Genomic DNA, 25,612 nt, shown 5'->3' with positions numbered 1-25,612 from the left:
TTTCCATAATAGTGTCCTCATGTACCTCACCCTTGTATACACCCTCTAAATACTTCTTCCACCTTTCTGCTTTCCCTTCTTTGCTTAGAACTGGGTTTCCATCTGAGCTCTTGATATTCATACAAGCGGTTCTCTTTTCTCCAAAGGTGTCTTTAATTTTTCTGTAGGCAGTATCTATCTTACCCCTAGTGAGATAAGCCTCTACATCCTTACATTTGTCCTCTAGCTGTCCCTGCTTAGTGATTTTGAACTTCTTGTCGATCTCATTTTTGAGATGTTTTTATTCCTTTTTGCCTGCTTCATTTACTGAATTTTTATATTATCTCATTTCATCAATTAAATTCCATATTTCTTCTGTCACTTAGGGATTTCTACTAGCCCTCATCTTTCTACCTACTTGATCCTCTGCAGCCTTCACTACTTCATCCCTCAAAGCTACCCATTCTTCTTCTACTGTATTTCCTTCCCCCATTGTTGTCAATTGTTCCCTTATGCTCTCCCTGAAACTCTGTACAACCTCTGGTTTAGCCAGTTTATCCAGGTCCCATTTCCTTAAATTTCCAACTTTTTTGCAGTTTCTTCAGTTTTAATCTACAGTTCATAACCAATAGATTGTGGTCAGAGTCCACATCTGCCCCTGGAAATGTCTTACAATTTAAAACCTGGTTCCTAAATCTCTGTCTTACCATTATATAATCTATCCGAAACCTGTCAGTATCTCCAGGCTTCTTCCATGTATACAACCTTCTTTTATGATTCTTGAACCAAGTGTTAGCTATGATTAAGTTATGCTCTGTGCAAAATTCTACCAGGTGGCTTCCTCTTTCATTTCTTACCCCCAAACCATATTCACCTACTATGTTTCCTTCTCTCCCTTTTCCTACTATCGAATTCCAGTCACCCATGACTATTAAATTTTCGTCTCCCTTCACTATCTGAATAATTTCTCTTATCTCATGATACATTTCTTCAATTTCTTCGTCATCTGCAGAGCTAGTTGGCATATAAACTTGTACTCCTGTAGTAGGTGTGGGCTTCGTGTCTATCTTGGCCACAATAATGCATTCACTATGCTGTTTGTTGTAGCTTACCCACACTCTTATTTTTTTATTCATTATTAAACCTACTCCTGCACTACCCCTATTTGATTTTGTATTTATAACTCTGTATTCACTTGACCAAATGTCTTGTTCTTCCTGCCACCAAACTTCGCTAATTCCCACTATATCTAACTTTAACCTATCCATTTCCCTTTTTATATTTTCTAACCTACCTGCCTGATTAAGGGATCTGACATTCCACTTTCTGATCCATGCAACACCAGTTTTCTTTCTCCTGATAACAACGTCCTCTTGAGTAGTCCCCACCCGGAGATTCAAATGGGGCACTATTTTCCCTTGGAATATTTTACCCAAGAGGACGCCATCATCATTTAACCATACAGTAAATCTGCATTCCCTCAGGAAAAATTACGGCTGTAGTTTCCCCTTGCTTTCAGCCGTTTGTAGTACCAGCACAGCAAGGCTGTTTTGGTTAGTGCTGCAAGGCCAGATCAGTCAATCATCCAGACTGTTGCCCCTGCAACTACTGAAAAGGTTGCTGCCCCTCTTCAGGAACCACACGTTTGTCTGGCCTCTCTACTGTTGTGGTTGCACCTACGGTACGGCTATCTATATGGCTCAGGCACGCAAGCCTCCCCACCAACGGCAAGGTCTAGTGTTCATCAAATTTATCTTTTCCAGAAATGCCTTTCTTGGTATTGGCCACTGACAGTTACTTTTTCTGTTGTAGCAGTAAAATTCTTTGAAAACTTTTTATGTCTCATTTCCTAATCTAATTTTACAGCATCATTTGATTTAATTTGACTACACTCTGTAAGTCTTGTTTTATTTTTGTTAATATCCATCTTATAACTCCATTTCAAGAAAACACTATCCACTCCGTTCAACTGTTCCTACAAATGCTTTGCTATCTCTATCAGAATTACAGTGTCACTAGGAAACCTCAAAATTTTTATCCTTGTTGAACTTTAATTTCATTTCCAAATTTCCGCTTGGTTTCCTTCACAGATTGCTAGATATAAACTGAATAACAACTGGGATAGGCTACAAGCCGGTTTACTCCCTTCTCCACAACTGCTTCCTTTTCATTTCAACCTACTCTTTTCACTGCAGTCTGGTTTGTGTAAAAGTTGTAGGTAACTACCATAATGATGTAGGCTGAAGCAAGGAATTAAAATTTGTACCAGGACTGGGATTTGAACCTGGGTCTTCTGCTTACTAGGCAGATTTGTTAGTTATTGTGCCACAATGGCACTCTAGGGTAGTCCATGCAGCTGTGGTAGCCACAGTGTCAGTGTGGTGTAAATGCTAGTGCATCTGCCTAGTATGCATGAGAATGAGCTTCAAATGCAGGTGATGGTATAAATTTTAATAACTTGCTTCAGCCTACTACATTATTGTAGATAAAAATGAGACTCGATATGTCTCAGGGACACCAGCTTATAACTGTAGCTAACTTTGCACTCCCTATGTTTCCCTGCTGCTGCCTTCATATTTTCAAAGAGTACATTTCAGTCAACACTGTCAAAAAGCTTTCTCCAAATCTACAAATGCTATAAACACAGGTTTACCTTTCTTCAATCTATCTTTTAAGATAGTCACAGAGTCAGTATGGCCTAAATGCTCCTACATTTTTCTAGATCTGAAATTTATCTTCCCCAAAGCTGGCTCCTACAACTACTTCCATTCTTCTGTGAAACATGTCTGTATTTTGCAACCAAGATTTATTAAACTGATGGTTCAGTAATATTCACATGTGTCAGCATCTCCCTTCTTTGGAACAGGAATCAATACATTCTTTCTGAAGCCTGAGACTATTTTGCCTGTCTGATAGAGCATGCACACAAGGTGAAATAGTTTTAACAAGGTTGGATATCGAAGGATCTCAATAAATTTGAGGACATGTCCTCTACTCTGGGGGAATTGTTTCAGTTTAGGTCTTTCACTGCTCTGTCAAATTATTCTTGTAATATCATAGCTCCCATTTCATTTTCATCTACTTCATCTTCTCTTTCTGATAAGTTCTATTCAAGTTTGTTTCCATTATATAGATGCTCTGTGTGTTACTTCCACTTTTGCTCTTTCTCTTCTTTGCATACTACTGGCTTGTCATCTGAGCTCGAAATATTCATGCAGGTGTTTCTTTTGTTTTCTAACTTTTTTTTGTCCAAATACCTTGGTAATTTTGCTATACACTTTCATCTATCTTTCTACTTCTATATACACATCCACAAGCCACGATACAGTGAATGACGGAGGGTACCCTGTACCACAGCTCATCATTATCTTTCCTTTTCCACTCGCAAATAAAATGAGAGAAAAATGACTATCTCTATGCCTGCTGGGTGGAAACCAGCTGCTAGTTTGACTCCAGAAGTAAAGAGAGTGGTCTTGAAGCAGTTCCACCAACTGGTGGTCATCAAGGAATGGAGAGAACCTGAAATAGGATAATGAAATATTGTACAGGGGAAGGCATGAAAGCTGATGTAGAACAGTATATTGGCCAAAGCAAAAGATGTTGAAAGAATAAAACTACTGAGAATAAAATGAAAATGTCAATGGAAATAACGGTAACCCCTGGGATTTCTTTGAAAGATGTGACACAGATATTTTAGGTCCACTTTTTCAAACAGATAAGGGTAAGAAGTACATCCTCACCTTTCAGGGCACATTGGGAAAACTTCTAGTTGCAGAACCCAATGAGGAACAATATGCAAAAATGGTAGCAAGAACACTAGTGGAAAAGATTACATTAAAGTTTGACATATCATCAATACGACTGAGTGATATGGGTAAATGGGTAATAACTTTACCAGTGAAACAATGCAAAGAGTATACAAACTGCTATGTATAGAGAAAATTCAAATCACGTGCTATCAACCGCAGAGTAATGGAGCATTAGAAAGAGAAGAGAGAATCTTAACAGCAACACTCAGACATTATATACACCCAGCACAGACTGACTGGTATACCTGGACCCCACATGCAGTTTTTGTATTTAACACGATACCGCATAGTGCAACTGGGTAAACACATCACGAGTTGTTCTTCAGAAGTGTGTGTGAGATATACTGGGAGTTTTACCAAAGAACCTTTCAGAGGTAATTTACAATTATGATGATTATGTGCTCAAGTTAAAATAGCAAATGCGAACTGTCCACTAGTGTGCATGAACTTTTAATGCTCAGACTAAACTGAAGAATAAGGAATATTATGACAGAACCCAACATCCAAAAGAGTTCCAACCAGGAAATAAAGTTTTGTGTACAAAAGTGTACACAGGGGAAGATCAAAGAAATTAGATAGTCAATGGCAAAGCCCATATATTGTAAAACAAATTAAAGGACAAAATGTGGTCATACATTTAAGAGGGAATAAGTGTCTGACAGTACATGTCATTGCCTGAAAGAGTTCTTTTAGTTACCGGGTGGCAGTAACACATCTGGTACCAGAATTATCATACTAGCATTCAGGATTACTTTGGTCCAGACAGTGGCACATCATCTAGATCAGGCTGTTCCAGCTCGTCGGCTCCATGGTGAGCCACGGAGCGCTCCCTGCTCCAGGGAGCCATGTCGCTCGCTGTGACCAGTCAAGTGGGCCGGCACGTGGCACGGCTGGCTGAGGCAGGCGGCAAGGCAAGTGTTCTGATGTGCCAACTGCGTCTTACAAGATCGACAACCTCATAGTCTTAGCTGCTAAGATGTGGTGACATGCTACACCAGGAAATACGATGTTCAGGAAATAAAAAAGAAACAACTGTTTACAAGAAATTGCATACTAAATTTATTGGGGCTCTGTAGCTTGACATTTTCTTGTCATTACAAGATGGGAAATATCAGGCGTCAAAATGTTCGCAGCGTTAATGTGGAGGATGGCCTTCTTTGTTGCATCCTGAAGAAACGATCATTCCTTACTTTTTACTCTTTTCATTGCCAAGAAAAGCTGCTCACAACAATACGTAGATCCAAACATTCACATGATCTGAGCGGCATTGTTGTGAACCTTGGAAAATATTTTTTACTGTAATGAACGATACCATCGTGACAAATCCAACATGTTTAGTACCTCTCTTTCAAAAGAGTTGAATTTTGTGAATCAATAATCTCCAATCGAAGTGACGATGACAAGTCATCGGGGGAAACTGAAAAAGGAGTGCTGAACACCTTAAGTTCCATTTCCAAACTAGTGAGGTCTCGGAATCGTGTTTCAAACGACGTGATTAGCTGCTTTAACTTTGCTTGGTAATCACCGAAAGTAGTACCTTCAGGTAGTTTTAGAGAAGCAAGACGATTGAAGAACATTAAATGTCCATTACTCATCTGCCTCTCAAATAAACGTAACTTTTCCATGAATGCTTTGATCTGGTCGTGAATGTCAACGATTAGCTGCCCTTTGCCCTGTAATGCCAGATTTAAACTATTCAGATGCATAGTTATGTCAGCTAGGAACGCCAGGTCTGATATCCATTTCATATCTTTCAGACAACGTATTTCTTCCCCTTTCATTTCGAGAAAAAGGGATATTTCCTCACGAATGGCAAAGAAAACATCAAGAACTTTTCCCCGACTCAGCCAACGAACTGTACTGTGGTAAGGTATATCCCCATTAGCCGCTTCCATATCTTTCAGGAATCCTTTGAATTGGTGATGTTTCATGCTGTGACGCCGCACAAAATTCACACACTTCGCTACATCTTTCATTACGCCACCTAGCTCTACTGTTTCAGCACACAGTGCCTCTTGGTAAATAAAACGATGAAGAGTCAAAATGTCTTTCCCGAATTCGTCCCTGAGTTTATTTTTCAACCGAGAAGCAAAACCTCGGTGACACCCGATCATTTGTGGTGCACCGTCTGTCGCTACAGAATGGAGCTTATCCCGCGGCAAATTCATATTGTCCACTGATTCACTAACAACCTCAAAAATGTCACGTCCTGTTGCAGTGTAATCGAGTGGTACCACATCCAAGAGTCCTTCAGTTACTTGCAGTTCCATGTCGACACCACGCACAAAGACTGCAAGCTGAGCACAGTCCGATATGTCGGTGCTTTCGTCAAGCGCTAGCGAAAATGCAACAAAGCTCTCCGCCTTTTTCCTGAGCTGTGTCTCTAAATCTGCTGCCATGTCCAGGATTCGACGAGACATTGTTTGCTTGGACAGTTCAGTTGCTTGCACCTCCCTTGGAAACAAACATTCTGCGACTGCTCTAATGCATGATTTTATGAGTGGTCCCACCGAAAACGGCTTGCCACTCGTCGATATGACGTGAGCGACCCTGTAGCTTGCTCGAATTGCAGATTCAGTAGTGTTTTCTCCGCTCTCATTCACCTGAAAATTATAAACGCATTACAGACCACGAACTATGTTGCATGTTTTGATACCCTCCGTATTACGAAACCGGTTTTAAACGTACGTCTCCTGGTATGTCGTTCTTAAGCCTGGCTACCAGTTCTCTGCGTGCAACGCCTTCTATCTGATCGTAGTGCGCTGCGTGAAGATGTGTATAATGTCATTGTATAATGTACCTCTTCGCAGAATTAAATACTTTATGACACACAAGACACTGCGGATCACCATCCCTCTCAATGAATAGAAAGGTATCCTCCAATAGAGGTACAGGGCTCCCGCAGCTAGTCATAGCTGTCATTGAACACGGATTATTGCGTCAGTTGTGGCTGCAGGCGGCCAGGGGGCAGTGAGTTCGCTTTCCCCCTCCACGCTGGCTCCGAGCTGCCGCAGTGAGCGCTCCGGAGCGCTCCGGCTCCCTGGAGCTCGGATGGAACAGCCTGATCTAGATCTACAACTTATGAAATTCCAGTCATCTCTAGGATTATATTATGACACTATTGGGTAAGTCAGTCTTTACAGTTAACATGGAGATCATAAGTTATACAACTTTGTAGAATTAAAGAATCAATTTGAAAAAACTGAAGTATTAGCTGCCATAGGTGAAGAATTCTGCCAGAGAAGACTTTAGAGTGTGAACATGCAAAACAGGTATTACAATGGCACACTGGTTAAACAGAGAAATCTCAGTCTAATTGGACAATTAACTCACAATGAATGAAGAATAACAAAACATTGTCTACTGAATTTTCTTGGGAAAATCAATAAGATACTATCCCAATCCTATATGAAGGTAATGCATCTTATTTTAAGGCAAAAATTGATGTGTTAGATGGAGAACAAAAACAGCTGTTAAGGTTAACCAGAGAGTAAGGTGCAACAGTAAAAGCTGTGTAAACTACTTTGAACCAACAATACGTTCCATAGTGAGAAACAAACAGGTCATTACACATAGGATGAAAAGGCTTAGTCAGCATACCATACAGTCTGAGACAGCCATTATATTGATAACCATTAATGAGCAGCTAATTCAGCTGACTTCTCTCTTTAATGAACTTGAATGTGAATATGATTTGCTAATTACAGCAGTTGTAAGTACACAGAAAGGTATTTTGGAACAGCACTTAATTAATCCTGTGCAAGAAGTGAAATATTTATAGAGGTGATAAAAGATTATGTTAAAGATAAGAGTTCCAAATAGCACTTACAGGAGACAATTGTTACCAACTGCTTAAAGTAATCAATCTTGGTGTGTTCATTACTGGAAATATCTTTTACTCCTCTTTTAGACAGCAGCATGTTTGACATGTACAAAATTTGACCACTTCCTGTTGAAGTAATTAATGAAAAGAGTTATTTACATATATATCCCCAGAGAAAGAAATACTGTTAATAGATGATGCTAAAAGACAATATGTAAAGCCGAGTAACAATAAATTATTATGTAAAAAGGTAGACCAAAGCCATAAAGCATGTAAACGTACATCTGGTCTATTGTCGACAAATGATCATGAGGTGTGAAGCAAGAATGATAGAATGTGTTACAAGGATGTCCAAAGATTGTATTCAAAAGTATGTACTATTAAATCAAAGTGTTTGGACACAAATAAGGGATAACAAATGGTTATTTGTCAAAAGATAAGGGCCTTACAGTGTTATGAAATGATAATGAACTTATTGAGGTAGTTATTCACGAAACAGGTAAACTGAAATTTTTGGGTAACTGTAATGGATATGGAGCACAAATACTGATACAGTCAAAGCATATTATTAGAACAAACATAACAAATAATGATATAGATCTGGACTTGTATGAGTATAGAGTGTTAATCAAGAAAAATGAGTATGACAGAATTTACATTGTATTTCCCTGTTGACCGTATAACTGGACAGTTAGATGATTTAAGCGCAGTAGGCCATAAAAATTGGATGAGCTTCAGAGCAAAATTTTGTATCAGCAAATAACTACTTTTAGTGGGTTTTTGTTAGAAAGTCTACCTATTTGGAATTACGTGTGGTCAAGTATAGTGATTATAATTGTAATTCTGTGTATTTGTTGACAATGTAAATATTGTAGAGATCATTTTTGCTTCATGTTTTGAACCATGTGTGATGACGGTTACAAGAAGATATGTGTGAGAAATAGGACAGTAAACCAGTGGTAGTGAACTGGTCAGATAACAGCCCTTTTGAAGAGATTTAGGAGAAAATGAAGAAATTTTGAGAGAATGCGTATTAGATATGAAGCTAGAAACAGGTTAATTTGGTGTATGAACGAAGCCCTTGTACCAACAAGATATTTGGAATATGTAAAGAGAAGACAGTTCTTAATGCTAGTGTCAAGAAAAGATAACAGGTAAACAGAAGAGTTGAAATGGTAAGAGAACAAAGGAGTACAGTTCTGTCATAATTCTGTTGAGTGTGTAGCCAAAAACACATTGTTTGGTGCCCTTGAAAAGAAAGAGAGATCGTAACGTGTTTATGATAGCAGTTGCTGTGCTCAAATGTGTATACTATGACTTGTGTGTTTATGATAAAATGGTAATGTATTTTGCCCTAGATAAGTGAAAGGTTATTATGTGTTTTTGAGAAAGAAGTTGCTCAGCAGAAAAGTATGCATTACAAAGAAAGTGTATAATTTAAGATACAGAGTTAATATTGCTTTGTGTAGGATATAAGTGCTGCAACAGATGTGTATTTTGAAGTGAGAAAATTATTCTGTGTAGCAGATTTAGAGAAAGATATATGATTAATGACACATATAGGTTTCAAGGTTGCTAAATGGTTGAAAAAGTGAAAATGTTTAGTAAAATATATATGTGTAAATACAGAAAAAGTTTTAATTTTATGAAAATAATGTATGACAGAAAATGTAAATAAAGTAACCAGTTCAAGAGGCACATATTAACACAACTGACAGAAAATTTTTATAACACCCTCAGTGTGTTAGTGCCTCGTATGATTTGAGGGTTGTTATCTATCCTACTTTGTTGTTGAGTCTCAGCCATTTATTCAAGTTTCTCATCCTTTTCTCACCAAGTTTCATTATCTGCAAATATTTCAACTTGTATTCTCACACACCTTGTCTACGAGCTGGATGAGCCACTTCACTACTGGAGATAGTGTCAACTCCCATCCTGATTCACTCGCAGGACATTACACTTCTTTATTAGGAAGCTATAGGAACACCTAGATGAAATCTGGTACTAATGGAACATCTGGAAGACAAAAACCAATCCATAAAAATCTGTAGCAGTAATGTTCACCAGAAAATTAACCCCCATTTTTCCAGTCATCAGTCTTCTGACTGGTTTGTTGTGGCCCACTCCACTCCTGTGCAAACCTCTTCATTTCAGAGTGGCACTTTCAACCTATGTCCTCAATTATTTGTTGGATATATTCCAATCTCTGCCTTCCTCTACAGTTTTTGCCCACTACAGCTCCCTATAGTACCATGAAGCCATTCCCTGATGTCTTATCATCCTGTCCCTTCTCCTTGTCAGTGTTTTCCACACATTCCTTTCTTCTACAATTCTGCACATTACTTTCTCATTCCTCACCAGGTCACTCCACCTAATTTTCAACATTTGGCTATGTCACCACATATCTACTGCTTTGATTCTCTTCTGTTACAGTTGTTCTTCCTACCTACCTACTTCTCATTACTTTCATCTTTCTTCAATTTACTCTCAGTCCATATTTGGTACTCATTAGAGTGTTTATTCCATTCAGCAGATCATGTAATTCTTCTTCACTTTCACTCAGGATAACAATGTCATCAGCAAATTGTACCATTGATGTCCTTTCACCTTGAATTTTAGTTCCACTGCTGAACCTTTCTTTTATTTCCATCATTGCTTCTCCAATATACAGATTGAAGAGTAGGGGCAAAAGACTACTTCCCTGTCTTATATCCTTCTTAATCCAAGCACTTTATTCCTGGCTGTCCTCTTTTATTATTACCTCTTGGCTCTTGTTCATATTGTATATTACCTGTCTTTCCCTATACCTTAACCCTATTTCTCGCAGAACTTCGAACATCTTCCACCATTTTACATTGTTGAACGCTTTTTCCAGGTCGGTCAACAAATCCTATGAACATGTTCTGATTTTTCTTTAGTCTTGCTTCCAGTATCAACCACAGTGTCAGAAGTGCCTCTCTGGTGCCTTGACCTTTCCTTAAGCCAAACTCATCGTCATCTAACACATCCTCAACTTTCTTTTCCATTCTTCTGTATATTATTCTTGTCAGCAAATTGGATGCATGAGCTGTTAAGTTGATTGGGCAACAACTGTCATACTTGTCTGCTCTTGCAGTCTTCGGAATTGGGTGGATGACATTTTTCTGAAAGTCAGATGGAATGTCGCCAGACTTATACATTCTACACACCCACGCGAATGGTCATTTTGTTGCCACTTCCCCCAATGATTTTAGAAATTCTGATGGAACATTATCTATCCTTTCTGCCTTATTTGATCTTAGATTCTTCAAAGCTCTCTCAAAATCTGATTCTAATACTGGATCCCCTCTCTCTTCTAAACTGATTCCTTTTTCTTCCTCTATCACATCAGACAAATCTTCTCCATCATAGAGGCCTTCAATGTATTCTTTCCACCTATCCGCTCTCTGCTCTGTATTTAACAGTGGAATACCCATTACACTCTTAATGTTACCATCATTGCTTTTAATTTCACCAAAGGTTATTTTGACTTTCCTGTAAGCTGAATTAGTCCTCCTCACAATCATTTCTTTTTCAATGTCTTCACATTTCTCCATGCAGCCATGTCATCTTAACTTCCCTGCACTTCCTATTTACTTCATTTCTCAGTGACTTGCACTTCTGTATTCCTGAATTTCCCCAGACATTTTTGTACTTCTCTCTTTCATTGATCAACTGAAGGATTTCTTCTGTCACCCATGGTTTCTTCACAGTTACCTTCGTTGTACCTATGTTTTTCTTTCCAACTTCTGTGATTGCCCTTTTTAGAAATGTTTATTCCTCTTCAACTGTACTATCTACTGAGCTGTTCCTTATTGCTGTATCTGTAACCTTACAGAACTTAAAGCATATCTTGTCATTACTTAGCACTTCCATATCCCACTTCTTTGCAAATTGATTCTCCCTGAGTAGTCTCTTAAAACTTCAGCAAACTCTTCATCACTACTACATTGTGATCTGAGTCTTTATCTGATCCTTGATATGTCTTACAATCCAGTATCTCATTTCGTAATCTCTGCCTGACCATGATGTAATCTAACTGAAATCTTCCCATATCACCTGGCCTTTTCTAATCCTATCTCCTCCTCTTGTAATTCTTGAACAGAGTATTTGCTATTATTAGCTGACATTTATTAGAGAACTCAATTAGCCTTTCTCCTCTCTCATTCCTTGTGCCAAGCCCATATTCTCCGGTAATATTTTCTTCTACTTCTTCCCCTACAATTGCATTCAAGTCCTCCATAACTATTAGATTTTCATCTCCCTTTACATACTGTTATTACCCTTTCAATATCCTTGTATACTTTCTCTATCTCTTCATCTTCAGCTTGCGACAACAGCATGCACGCCTGAACTATCACTGTCAGTGTTGGTTTGCTGTTGATTCTGATAAGAACAACACTATGACTGAACTGTTCACAGTAATAGACTCTCTGCTCTACCTTCCTATTCATAATGAATCCCACTCCTGCTATACCATTTTCTGCTGCTGTTGATATTACCCTATATTCATCTGACCATAAATTCTTGTCTTCTTTCCATTTCACTACACTGACCCCTACTTTATCTTGATTGAGCCTTTGCATTTCACCTTTCAGATTTTCTAGCTTCCCTCAATCTTCAAGCTTCTGACATTCTCACATTCCATGCCCTGACTCTTAGAACTGTATCCTTTCATTGGTTATTCAATCTTTTTCTTGTGGTCACCCCCCACCCCTGCCTTGGCAATCCCCTCCTGAAGATCCGAATGGGTGACTGTTCCGGAATTTTGACAATGGAGAGATCATCATTATACTTTCTCAATTACAGGGCACATGTCCTGTGAATACACAATGTGTGTCTTTAATGCAGTGGTATCCATTGCCTTCTGCATCCTTGTGCCATTGATCATTTCTGATTTTTCTGCCTTTACGGGCTGTTTCCCTCCCCAAGGACAAGAGTGTGCCTTGAACCTCTGTCCACTCCTTCACCCTATTTGGTAAGGGCGTTGACAGAATGAGGATGACTTCTTATGCCAGAAGTCTTTGGCTGCCAATACCGATTAGTAATCAAAATTTAAGTGGGGGTGGGTTTCAAACCTCGAACCAAGAATGTTTCAATTACCAATCTAAGACACTACGCCTAGACCGTGGGACTCCCAATGAACCTATTTCTGAAACTGGCGGAAATATTGCATGGAGTTACTCAGTGATCTATCCCAGCCTTCAACTGGACCAATGCTTTGATGTTTGCCCCCCCTCCCCCCTTTATTTTTAGTCATTAGTCTTCTGACTGGTTTGATGTGGCCCACCATGAATTATTCTTCTGTGCCAATCTTTTAAGCTCAGAGTAGCACTTCCAACTTACTTTCTTAATTATTTGTTGGATGTACTCCAGCCTCTCTCTTCCTCTACAATTTTTACCCTCTACAGCTCCCTCTAGAGCCATGGAAGTTATTGAGTGACATCTTCTCCATGTCCCTTCTTACTATCTGTGTTTTCCATATATTCCTATCCCTGACAGTTCACTAGGGACCCATCTCATTCCTCACCTTGTCATTCCATTTAATTTTCAACTTTGTTCTGTACCACAACTCAGATGTTTCAATTCTTTTCTTTTCAGCTTTGCCCGCAGTCCATGTTACACTGCCATACAATGCTGTGCTCCTAAAGTACAGTTCCAAACAATCCTCCTCTAATTAAGGCCTATGTCCATTCGTCATGTGTTATTTTGCTGCCCAGGTAGTAGCATTTGTTAACTTCATCTACTTCATGATCACGAATCCTTATGTCGAGTTCCTCACTGTTCTCATTTCTGCTACTTCTCATGCTTTCAGTTCTTTCTTCTCCCCTGTTTACTGTGAATCCACATTCTGTACTCAGTCCATTCAGCAGATCCTGTAATTCTTCTTCGCTTTCACTGATGATGGCAGTCTCATCAGTGAATCTTATCACTGATATCCTTTCATCTTCAATTCCAACTCTGCTCCTGAATCTTTGTTTCATTTCAGTCATTCATTCTTCAATACACAGATTGAACAGTAGAGGGAAAAGTGTGCATTCTAGTCTTACACCATTTTTAATTAAAGCACTTCACTTTTGGTCTTCCACTCTTTTTGTTCCCTGTTGTCTCTTATACATATTGGATATTACCCAACCACAACACCAGTACTGCCTGTCAGGTGCCTTTACTTTTCCTAAAATCAAACTGATCATCATCTAATACATCCTCTATTTTCTTTCCCATTATTCTGTATATTATTCTTGTCAGTATCTTGGATGCACAAGCTGTTAAGCTGATTGTGCCACAATTCTCACACTTTTTCGCTCTTGCAACTATCAGAATTGTGTGGATGATTTTCTAAAGTCAGCCTATTCTACACACCAATCTGAATAGTCACTTTGTCACCACTACCTCCAACGATTTTAGAAATTCTGATGGAATGTTATCTATGCCTCTGCAAGGGGGGGGGGGGGGGGGGGGCTGACAACAGGAATAAAGCTGTCATCTGTCCAAAGATGCTATATGGGTCTGAAGCATGGTGCATGGAAGCACAATCTCTAAAGAAACCTGAGGCATTAAAGAACACGACCCTCTGCACAGTTGCAGACACATACTGCTACATGTCTAACACAAACATTAAGGACCTCTTAGGCAAAGCATCAACCTTTACACACATCAAAAGAAAGTCACAAAATCTTTATGAGAAAGATTCCACTTTGGCCTGCCATGTTCTTCATTGGTTAGGTTCATAATATCCTGGTACTTCAGATAAACAATCTATCTCCACACTAAGCAGACAATTTAGGACAAGACAAACTGCAGAGAAACATCCATATATACAAACAATTATGCAGATAAACCAAAAATGCCATTCTTCGGCCATCATTCCATCATGCAAGAAGTCAGAGAAGCAAAGTCCAGTGGGGCTTCTAAAGGAGAAATAGAGAGGGGCTACAAGGCCTGTACACAATGGGATGGAAAGATACCCTAATATATGGTACTGTGAGGGTACAGAATATTTGCTGAATTAAATTTGGGATTTTTCCTGTAACTTTTAGAAGTGTGAAGTTTTCTGTACCCCCACTGTCTACAAATGAACAAATGTGTTATTCATTAATTTTATGTTAAAGGTTATGCTGTTTAAATAATACTTGAATGTTCCATTTCTGTACTTAAGTTGTTATGTATTAGTGCACATATTTCTTTTGTGTGGAATTATTTATTTGAGGCAGTCCTTGGTCAGTGTGCAGTTGTTAGAATTCATCAGCAGGTGCCCTTACGTTACAGCAAGTGTGCAATGGAGCTACCGATACTGCACAGAGTGCCGAAGGGGGGGGGGGGGGGGGGGGTCTTTGAATAGCAAATGATACGAATCACCAATGAAGCCACAACACAAGAATATCTATATCAGTTATGTGAACTCTCTTGTAAAAATGATGTTACTTTTTCATTAGTGTCAATTAAGTCTCCACACAAAACTGGTGTCTGTAAATGAATCCATAATAAATGTTGATGGTTATATGAAACAATTTAAAATCATTTCATTTCAAAAGGATCAACACAAGAAGACTGATTATTAAGTAATTTTTTAAAGCAGAAACAAATAAGAATTTTCACTTGTTTTGTCACGAGGGACCCTCTCAGTATAATGGGAAATAATGCCACCATGGTTTGCAGAGTATAGATGTTTTCAATGGTCATGGGGACCAGTCCAGCTGCACAGTTAGACTGCTCACTATACATTTTCTGAACTGTCCAAAACAATGCCCCCTATAAAGAACCACATTCAAGATACAAAAATAAAATACAATTATATTTGATTTCAATGGGAGGCTTATGTGAGTCATTTTGATGACAGCACAGGTCAAAGCAGATGGATGGTATTGGTACATTCCATGTTTCAAACTCTCTAATCCTTATACTATCAACAAAAGAACAAGCACATCACAATTGTCCTGAGGACCAAATAGATAATGCAGGCAGATTATGAATGAGATAATGAATCAAATTGCATGAACCATTTAGTGTGGCTTCTGGTAGCAGTTTACTAACTTCAATTGTGACAATAAAGGCATTAAAAAAAAGCTTTCAAAAACTTACCGGGGTGCTGTTAGTTTTGCTGATACATAATCTTCTTGCCTGTCATCTGTTTTGGTTTTGAATTGCCCACTATCCCAGTGACATCTAATAGAAGTGGTGGTAGTGTGATACAATAATGAGTCAAAACATTATGACCAATGGCCACTGTGAGATTCGATTCTGCCTGGTGGCATTGCAGGCACATGACACAGCAAGGGATGTGCACTGCATGAAAAAAAAGTGAAGCATCCAGAAGAGGAGGAGGAAACAAAATGAAACTTCTTTCGTCTTTCCCTCTCCTTCCCTCTTTCCTGATGAGGCAGCAGTTTGTTGCGAAAACTTGAATTTCATGTGTATGTTTGTGTTTGTTTGTGTGTCTATCGACCTGCCAGCACTTTCGTTCGGTAAGTCACATCATCTGTGTTTTTAGATATATTTTTCCCACGTGGAATGTTTGTAACATGCTCCTAAAATAGCATACGACATCTTGAGATTTATTTTATGAGCATAAAATGAATTTATAGGAGCAATGACTTACAAGGCATAATTTACTACTAAAAATCATCCATAAAGTAAGTTATAATGCAGCCAATACATCTAGAGATAACACTTATTCCTACATCAAAATCACAAGTGTCACTAATGTACCTAATGCATAATGCTTCCATTCTAGATACTTGAAAATGGCCTAAGGCTGTAATTGTACAATCATACGTAAAATAAAGAGAATCACAGCTGAAGGCATCATGAAAACTTGCACTAAATTCATTGCAGCTGTAGACCCTATCACATTGAAAATGATAATTTTGTAAGCAACTATACTGTATTTACTTTAAAATTAACATGGAACTAAAATCTCAAAATTGGGAGGGCATTTTTTGAAGCTCTTGGTAAGTGGTGAAATTTTTAAATCAGAAGTAATGAAACAGCGATATGGAAATTCTTGCAATTTCATCAGAAAAAGGAAATGTTATTGAACATCATGATTCTAATTATTTTAGTTAAAATGTCCAGCAATATGTCACAAAGAATCTGTTTTGAAATTATATACATCTCCTTAACACAACTGCAATTGAACTCACAACAACAACAACAACAACTGAAAAGTTACAAAATTTATCATCGTTGAAACCAAGTGACTCACTTTGGTTCAGTATGGCATAATAAGACTCTGTATGTTTCACTATGTTTTAGTTCAGGCTCAGTGTGGGTTGTGGTGTTTACTTTGTTACACAAGCAAAACATCTCTTGCTTAAAATGTTTTTAATTCATTGTGTGGGTTGGATACTTTCCACCTGATGTGATACATGAGCAGTTGTAACCAGGTAGTGCCATTTTATTTCTTCTTTACAGACTGAGACCAATTGATTTATCATAGAAAATAGGTAAGTACTTCAGTCACTGTTTATAACACTGCTGCTTCCAGTGATAACATCTCTTGATATTACTAGCATATTTGCTACAGGAATCAAATGGTTGATAAAATTTATTTACTAAAGTGCTTAATTCTTTATATCATGTGATGTTGTTGTAATTTGTTAGTAAGAACAGCAGTTGATTCTCAATGTTTGTTAGCACAGATTTCATTGAGAAAAGCTTTCTAAAAACTTCAGTAACCCCAGAAAAAATGATAATTCATACTCGTGAAACAGCAGTTTATATAAACATTCATAGAAATCTTAAATTGTTAAACGAGTGGTACCTTACCTGGCATATGTCACCCACAACTATATCACGTACAGGAATCAGGTGGATGTTACCAGCTCTTAGCACAGTGTACCTGTGTTCGATTTCAATCTTCTTTTGCAGGCTACGAAACTGCTTTTCCTTTGTATAATCATTGACTGCTGTCACAAGTACAACCACTGTCACAGACAGAAGGATGGCCAAGCCCTCTATCCATCCATGAGACTTATCCTTATCGATTGTGACACCAGCTTCCTCTGCAAAGGTGAATAACTCAATTACTGCAGTAATTCCACTCCACATGGCACTTGACTTAGTAGTATGTGATACGAGTTGTCACCCGTGGCTGTGGTCACATCAGTAGTTTCATTATGATGTGTGTTCGTAAGTTAGCTATTAATTTATAATATATCTGGGTATATAGTGGTGTAGATATGGCTCATATTTGAATGTACCATCAATAAAAGCCTCCCATATTCTACATCTATAGGCATGATGTCTCTCTGTTTGTCATACATCATTTAAATAGTGCCACTGCCGAGAGTCTTTAAGCATTTCAGAAGCTGTTAAGAGATGTGATGCTCACCATCTAAAATGCAATAGGCTTACGATTGTTCTGTGTCTCTCTATCTCCTAATGCCGCACGACATTCTGCATCTACATTCCAGCAGATGAGACTGTTCCAATATTTGTTGGGGTCTGAGTAACTTTTGCAACCAGAGTTCTCTTAGAACTATGCACTAAATTAGACTTCTGCTTGTGAGGCATAACAAGCCAGGAGTCAGGGAGAGGGGTGTGGCTCATGGTTTGGAAGGAGGCATCCAGTTTGCCAACTAGGAATGGGGGAAGGAGACATAGCAGGTATGCAGGCTAGGCATGTAATGCACAATTGTATCGACCAGTGGGGAGTGGGCACACGCTGCAAGTGATGTTAATTTGGAGGGGTGACAGGATAGAGGAAGGGGGAACTGTTCAGTGGAGGCTACAGGGACAGTGAATTATTGGAGGCTGAGGACAGGATGATTACAGGAGTGCAGGGTGTGTTGTAAGGATGACTGATTATCTCTCATCCTGCAACCCAAAATCCTTCCCACTCCACCTAAAGTGGTGCTCTGTAGCCCAACCAATCTCCATAACATCCCTACGTCATTCCCACTCCCACCCCTTGCCACGGGGATTGTGTGGTGTCACCGCCAGACACCACACTTGCTAGGTGTGAAGCATGTATCATCAAGAGCGATGTTCTACAATTGTGGATTAAAGTTAAGTATTACATCATCTACGTACTTTAATTGAAATTTTCAAGACATTGATCTGTTCCAGACCTCACGCCAGTCAGCGTGTAATTAAACGCGCGCATTTCGGCCTCCTCTAGAAAAACAGTGTTGGTTCTTCTGCCAACACTACAGATTGTATGTCTACCACCCCTCCCATCCACATTCCTAGCCAGCAAACTAGCTGCCTTCCTCTGAGCCACAAGGCACCCACTCCTAACACCTCCCCCTGACTCCTGCTTCCCTCTCCCTCTACCCACCACACCTGATACTACTCCCACCACAACTTGTCAGCCTGCCAAAATACAGCACTCACACTGTCAGTCCAGTTGGCACCATATAGTGCCATAGGTGTGTGTGTGTGTGTGTGTGTGTGTGTGTGTGTGTGTGTGTGTGTGTGTGTGTGTGTGTGTGTGTGTGTGTGTGTGTTTTACTCTAGGTTGTAAACAGATAACACCAAAACTAGGAAGTTTTCTTTCTTTTTCTGTGTACCTGTTGACAACCCGACGCTTCTGCTTGTCAATGGGTGGTCTCCTTTAATGCATAAGTATTCTACAATTAAAATATTCACACAGTAGGACAATAATTTACTCCATAGTGATAAATTGGCTTGGTATCGGACATGCAATTTAGTAAAACACTTATTGCTAGGACAGGGTTATTGCTTACATTATTATTCATGGTTATTTATGCATAAGGTTTGTAGTGCCCTTGCCCCCTCCCCTCACTCCTTCATATTTCATAATTTATGTATAGTATGATGTATGTACCCAACATTCATGGAGGCTTGTTATTAACTAACACAATTTCTATGAATTCATGTGGCAGCTTTAGTTTTTATAAAAGAGAAAAGTGCATTACATGTGCCAAAGTGCATTAAATATGGTGTGAACATGGACATCAGTCTGTGGCATCACAGCTACTCTTAAAGAATTTTCCCCCATATCAAGGGGAATAATTATTAAATGATAGCACTAGTAAGCTTAAGTAGAATAATATTTAATTTTATTCTGACAAGCATTTATGTAATGAAGCGATGGATGAACCTTGGAATTATTACCGAGATAACTGTATTGAAGTACTGTATATAGACGTGTACTAGTGTGATGAGATCTCTTGTTCTTGCTCCTGGTTTCTGTCCACCCTTGCACGCTCTCTCTCTCTCTCTCTCTCTCTCTCATTATCTTACTTACGTTACTGCCTTTCTCATTATTAGCAATATGAGATTGTCACTATGCTGCATCAATACATATAAGCTACATAGAATCTGTTTCACATTAAAAAATTTAAAAAATATTTTCTGTGTACAGTCTAAGTTATTTAAGCATCTGTTCAGTTAAAAGTGTAGTAAACAAATACCAGTAAAAGAAAGTGAAATATTGAAATATGGAGAGTTTTTGTTTGATTCACGATCTTTTTATGTGCCATATTGTGTATGATTATCATTTCATTGTCACACTCATTAGAACCTACAATCATATTTATTTTCTGATGTCTGATAACCTTTCTGGATAATATTTTCTGAAGGGAGAATATTATCTCTGCTTGTGGGCAAATAAATAAAACTCCCAAATGTATTGTTCTCCAAACAAACTGTAGGCCACAGCTAATTTCAGAGATCTATCCAACACAGTGATAACAGCAGTATTTATTCCTCTCCCTCATGCAAATTAATCACAACAAATCAAAAAGACCTATTTTCCAGTTCTTCTTATAGTGTTGCTGACAAATAATGGATTTTCAATAAATCATTAACGTAACTTGAAGTTTGTGTATTATTAGAGTTCATACTTAACTCGAGTATTAGTTCAAATTAGAGATGGTAACAAAATATTTGTGCTCTGTTGTTGGAAAGCCAAAAGTGGATGAACATGGCCCTTCTTTATAGCAAATTTAGCATAAGTGAATTTCATCAGAAATTTCCAAACTGCATTGTACACCACAAGATGGCAGGGTTCTGTGCAGTCTAGGGGATCATGTTGAATCTGGGTTTTTTGACTTTTTTTACTTTGTTAACAGAATAAATACTATTGGTAGCTTCTGTAGGGAGAATAAGTGTCAATTTAAAATTTAGTACTATAATTTTAATTAATGGAAATGGGAAAAGTAGGATGAATTCATACACATCTAGAAGAAGCAGTGAGTGATCTGAAAGTAAATGCCAATTAGCAGGAAATTCCAGACTGAGCGATAGAAAGTACAAGTTCTATCATGAGTAATGTAGAACTACCAGTCGAATTTGAAGAGAAAGTGGTATTACCGTGCCCATCATTAGGTCCATCTGCTGAATTATGCAAAGGATTAGCATCACTATTAAAACAAAATTTTGTCCACCTCACAAACAAACAAAAGGTACAGATGAATGAAAATTTTGTCTACCTTGCAAAAGAACAGACAGCAAAACTGAATCAAAATTCTGAGTGTTTTGCAAATGAACAAATGGGACAAATCAGAACACATATTCGACAGCAAAGAACACATATTCGACAGCAAAAGGAAGAAAGTTTTGAATGTTTTACCAATGAATGAAGAGTACAAGTCAGTAATGGGATTCAACAGCAAATGACTAACAATTTCAAGCATTTATCAAATGAACTGTCTGCTCATCTTGTTAGATTAAAAAGAAAACTTAGAAACAGTTATGACTGAATTAGCAGATCTAAAAATTGCATGTAGAGGTTTACCAGTAGTGGTAACACAATTAAAATTATACCTCAAGGTATTAAAAGACACTCAGTCTGAATTACAAAGTACCCTGTAGTAGCTTTCTAATCAGAGCAGTCAGATGAATAATTTCATTAGCTGGCTGCATGAAAAGAACAAGTCACTGAGTGCCTAACTACTCAAAGAAACAAAATTAAATTAATTTGGTTACACGAAAAATAACTATGAGCTGTAGTACAGAATGTGAGTCGCAGCGAGGGTTGCACAGGGATAAAAACTGAATTACGTCAGCTTAAGTCTGTGCTTACTCATGAACTATTGTAATGGAAGGGAAGTGTAGTAGTAGCTCAAGCGAGCAAGCTGCAGCAGGAATTATGCACCGCACATAATAGTGGGGCGGAAGGGGGGGGGGGGGGGGGGCGCAAGACTATGGCTGGAGTAGACAGTGTTGATGAATATTACTTTGTTGCAACCCAGGACATTTTACTGTGATGAAAGTAAGAATGTTAGTCAGTATGTAAACCACTCGCAATGCGAGATGGAGGTGGCGTATGTTTTGTCCTCAGTTCTGCTTCAAGAAAGTCTTTTAAAGCACTGGCAGTTCCAAGCTTTTGTACTCAAAAAGAAACATCCAGATTCTGTTGTGTTTGTGGAAAGCTTTCATGGTGCGCTACCTTAAGCGTGGACTGACACACAAAAAATACAGTTTTTTTGAAGCATGCATATATAGGGTGATGGAGCCCTTCGAGTATCTGATATCATAGATCAATGCAATTCTTATGAACAATTTGAAAGACATTTTCTAGCTAAAAACCAGTTTCTCTGTATTTAGGGACACTTGGGAAAAGAAGTATAAAACCCACAATGTTAAAACAGTAAACAGGGACTTTACATAGGTACTTTGAGAAATATATAAACAAAATCAACTATTGGGATGATGCAGTATCAAGCAAAAATGTAATGCACATACTGAAAGGGAAACTGCCTCTGCATTTAAAGGAAAGTGCTATTACATTATTCAAATAGGACTAACATGGGATACTGGATGTACGCAGAGAAGGCCAGCTCGAATGGTCACAGGTTTGTTTGATCTATGGGAGAGAGTCACAGAGATACTGAAGAAACTGAACTGATAGACTCTTGAAGAAACTATCCCAAGGAGGTCTATTACCAAAGTTTCAAGAATTGACTTTAAATGACAACTCTAGGAATATGCTACAATCCCCTATGTATTACTCACACAGGGATGATAATGATGCGACTAGAACAATTACTGCCTGCACAGAAGCATCCAAACCATCATTCTTCCCAAGCTCCATATGTGAATGGAATGGGAAGAGACCCGAATAACTCATACAATGGGACATACCCTCTGTCATGCACTTCATGGTGGTTTGCAGAGTATAGATGTAGATGTACATGCAAGAGACACAGGTATTGAGTAATTCATGCCTGTACTTAATTCGATTGATTTGCTTCATGAAGAGAAAAAGACCTATAACCATGAAAATGTTAGCCTTTCAGGCAAGGGAAATCATCAACAGTGCAGTAACCATAATAATAACCACATCGGCAATAAAAATGGTAATTATACATTATTCCCACAACAAAATTTCAATCATAGTCACACCAATCAGGGTGTCAATATGTCACCATTAATAACAAAAGAAAATATGATGAAAGATAGAACCATAGTTATAGAAACAACAACAACAACAGCAGCACCAACTCAGGAGAGGCTTGGCAATTCACAAAGTAATTAACAACAAAGTTCCATGTCCCAGAATGTTAGTCAGCATTATCCCAGTCTAGGACAAGGAAGAAGCAGTAACACCGTTCCAAACAGAAGGCCAGAAAACCAACCAGTATGATGAATAGAAGTGACTGAAAACAACCAACCGACAACAAGTAACTCGTAAAACTAAAGTCGTGGCCTCATATAGTGGTTGGCAGTTGCATGTGGGGCAATACAGGTGAACAGCTCAATTTAAACAGGTACAGTAATGGGCAAGATGCTAGCAACAAGTTATTTTCTGATCCTAACCCATGTAATGAATGGTATGACACAGTAGTGCAAACTGCTTTTCCTGTTATGGAATGAAAAGTGTGTACAATTGTAATTACTGATACAAGTGCATTCAAAAATGTCTTTTCCCTTGGCTTGCACAAGCAAATATGTGAGAAGGGTACACATCCAACATTAACATTTCAAAACTGTAGAGTGACAGGCACTACTGGTGCCAAATCAAATCGTTACAGGCAATGGACCATTTCAAAACACATTCTTGGTCATGGATAATTTGTCAGCCAGCCGCATTTTAAGCATTGGGTTCCTGCAAGAGGGACTTGTAAAACTGTCCTCTGTGTAGGCAAATGTTTTATGAGGGTTGATGGTAGGAAACTGATTGAGGACTTAATCAAAATGAAAACCAAACATGGTAAATTTTGTCAGAGGGTAAAGTTCAAGTTTGCAGGTACTGAGGTTTCATATATATGCAGCTTCCTGCAGATACCAATGACACTAAATGTAGAATCAGTTTTTACAGTCATCAGGATTTGGAATAAACACTACAAGATAAGACCCTACACCAATTATTTAAGTGAAGACCAAAGAAGTGAAGTCAGTAGCTTATTATATAAAATTTAGAAGTTTTCACTGAAAACCAGGTGCAATCAAGAGTTGCGTATATCACATGCAAGTTAAACCACACAAAACATATCGTCATTCCATCTACTCAATTCCCTGGACCAAAAAAGAGGCAACGTGCAAAGAAAGCAGAAAGATGGTTGATTGGGGTATTGTAGAAACATCTCTTTCGCTATACAGCAGTCCACTATTACCTGTAACTAAGGCAGGAGCTAGCATACACCAGTGCTGTATGCAAGAGAAATAAATAGCATTACAACATTTTTATGAAAAGGGTAGTTGCTACTCACCATATAACAGAGGTGCTGAGTCACATATAGGCACAACAAAAAAACTGTCACAAAATAAGCTTTCAGCTAACAATGCCTTCGCAAACGCAACTCACAGACACATAACCACAGTCTCTGGCAGCTGAAGCCAGACTATGAGCAGCAGCAGCAATGCACAACAGGAGAGGCAACTGTCTGGGGGTAAGGAGGAGGGTGGGGTTGGGAATGGAAGGGATAGCAGGGTAGGAGTGGGGGATGGTGAAGTTCTGTTGGGGAGTGTGCAGGGACAAGGTGGAGAGATGGTAGGGCAGCTAGGTGCAGTCAGAAGGTCAGACTGAGGGCAGGGTAGACGAGGGCAGGAGAGAGGGGGGATGGCAGAAAAGCAGAGAAGTAAAAAGACTGGGTGCATTGGTGGAATAGAGGGCTGTGTAGTGCTGGATTGGGAACAGGGAAAGGGCTAGATGGATGAGGACAATGACTAATGAAGGGCAGGAGGGTTACAGGAATCTAGGATATAGTGCAGGGGTATTTCCCACATGCGCAATTCAGAAAATATGGTGCCGGTGGGCAGGATCCATATGGCACAGGCTGTGAAACAGCCATTGAAATGAAGGACATTGCATTGGGCAGCATGCTCAGCAACACGGTGGTCTAGTTGTTCCTTAGCCACAGTTTGTCGGTGGCCATTCATGCGAACAAATAGCTTGTTGGTTGTCATTCCCACATAGAATGCAGCACAGTGGTTGCAGCTTAGCTTGTAGATCACATAACTGGTTTCAATGGTAGCCCTGCCTTTGATGGGATAGGTGATGTTTGTGACACGACTGGAGTAGGTGGTGGTGGTGGAAACATTTATGGGAGAGGCGTTACATCTAGGTCTATTACAAGGATATGAGCCAAGAGGTACAAGTTTGGGAGCAGGAGTTGTGTAGGGATAGATGAGTATTTTTGAATGTTCAGTGGGCAGCAGAATACCACTGTGGGAGAGGTGGGAAGGATAGTGGGCAGGAAATTTCTCATTTCAGGACATGACGACAGGTAGTCAAATGTGTGAAAAATAATCGAAGGATGCCAAAATGAGAATCTGAAAACATTTACCATCTGCTGAACTCAAATAAAATGTGTACATAAGTATCAAATATGTTACGAAATCATTATTAGTAGCTTTAAGTAACTGATGACAGTATATATAGGTTACTAGGAAATCAACTTTTGTGCATTTGCATGTGAATAGTGTGCATTCAATTTTGGCACAACTGAATGTCTTTGGAAATTGATTTGATTCTTATAATGCTAGTTAGCTTTTCTTTTGCAGTTCACAGTATTCCAATGCACAAATATTTTACAGAGGTCTTGAACAGCGGTTTCCTTAAATTAATAAA

General features: G+C 38.8%; 1 protein-coding gene across 1 annotated transcript in view; it reads right to left on the bottom strand.

The window, feature by feature from the left end:
* The window catches only part of LOC126426488 (plasma membrane calcium-transporting ATPase 3-like), a 595,967-nt gene that overhangs the window by 499,341 nt on the left and 71,014 nt on the right, over window positions 1–25,612 (bottom strand). The window contains exon 4 of the mRNA XM_050088398.1: window positions 17,398–17,633. Within this exon, the coding sequence (XP_049944355.1) occupies window positions 17,398–17,633 (236 nt within the window). The remainder of the gene's footprint in view (window positions 1–17,397; window positions 17,634–25,612) is intronic.

This window comes from Schistocerca serialis, chromosome 11, assembly GCF_023864345.2.
Source record: "Schistocerca serialis cubense isolate TAMUIC-IGC-003099 chromosome 11, iqSchSeri2.2, whole genome shotgun sequence".
In the NCBI taxonomy this organism is placed as follows: domain Eukaryota; kingdom Metazoa; phylum Arthropoda; class Insecta; order Orthoptera; family Acrididae; genus Schistocerca; species Schistocerca serialis.
Note: the sequence above shows the minus strand (reverse complement) of the source record. Positions and strands in the feature narration are given on the sequence as shown.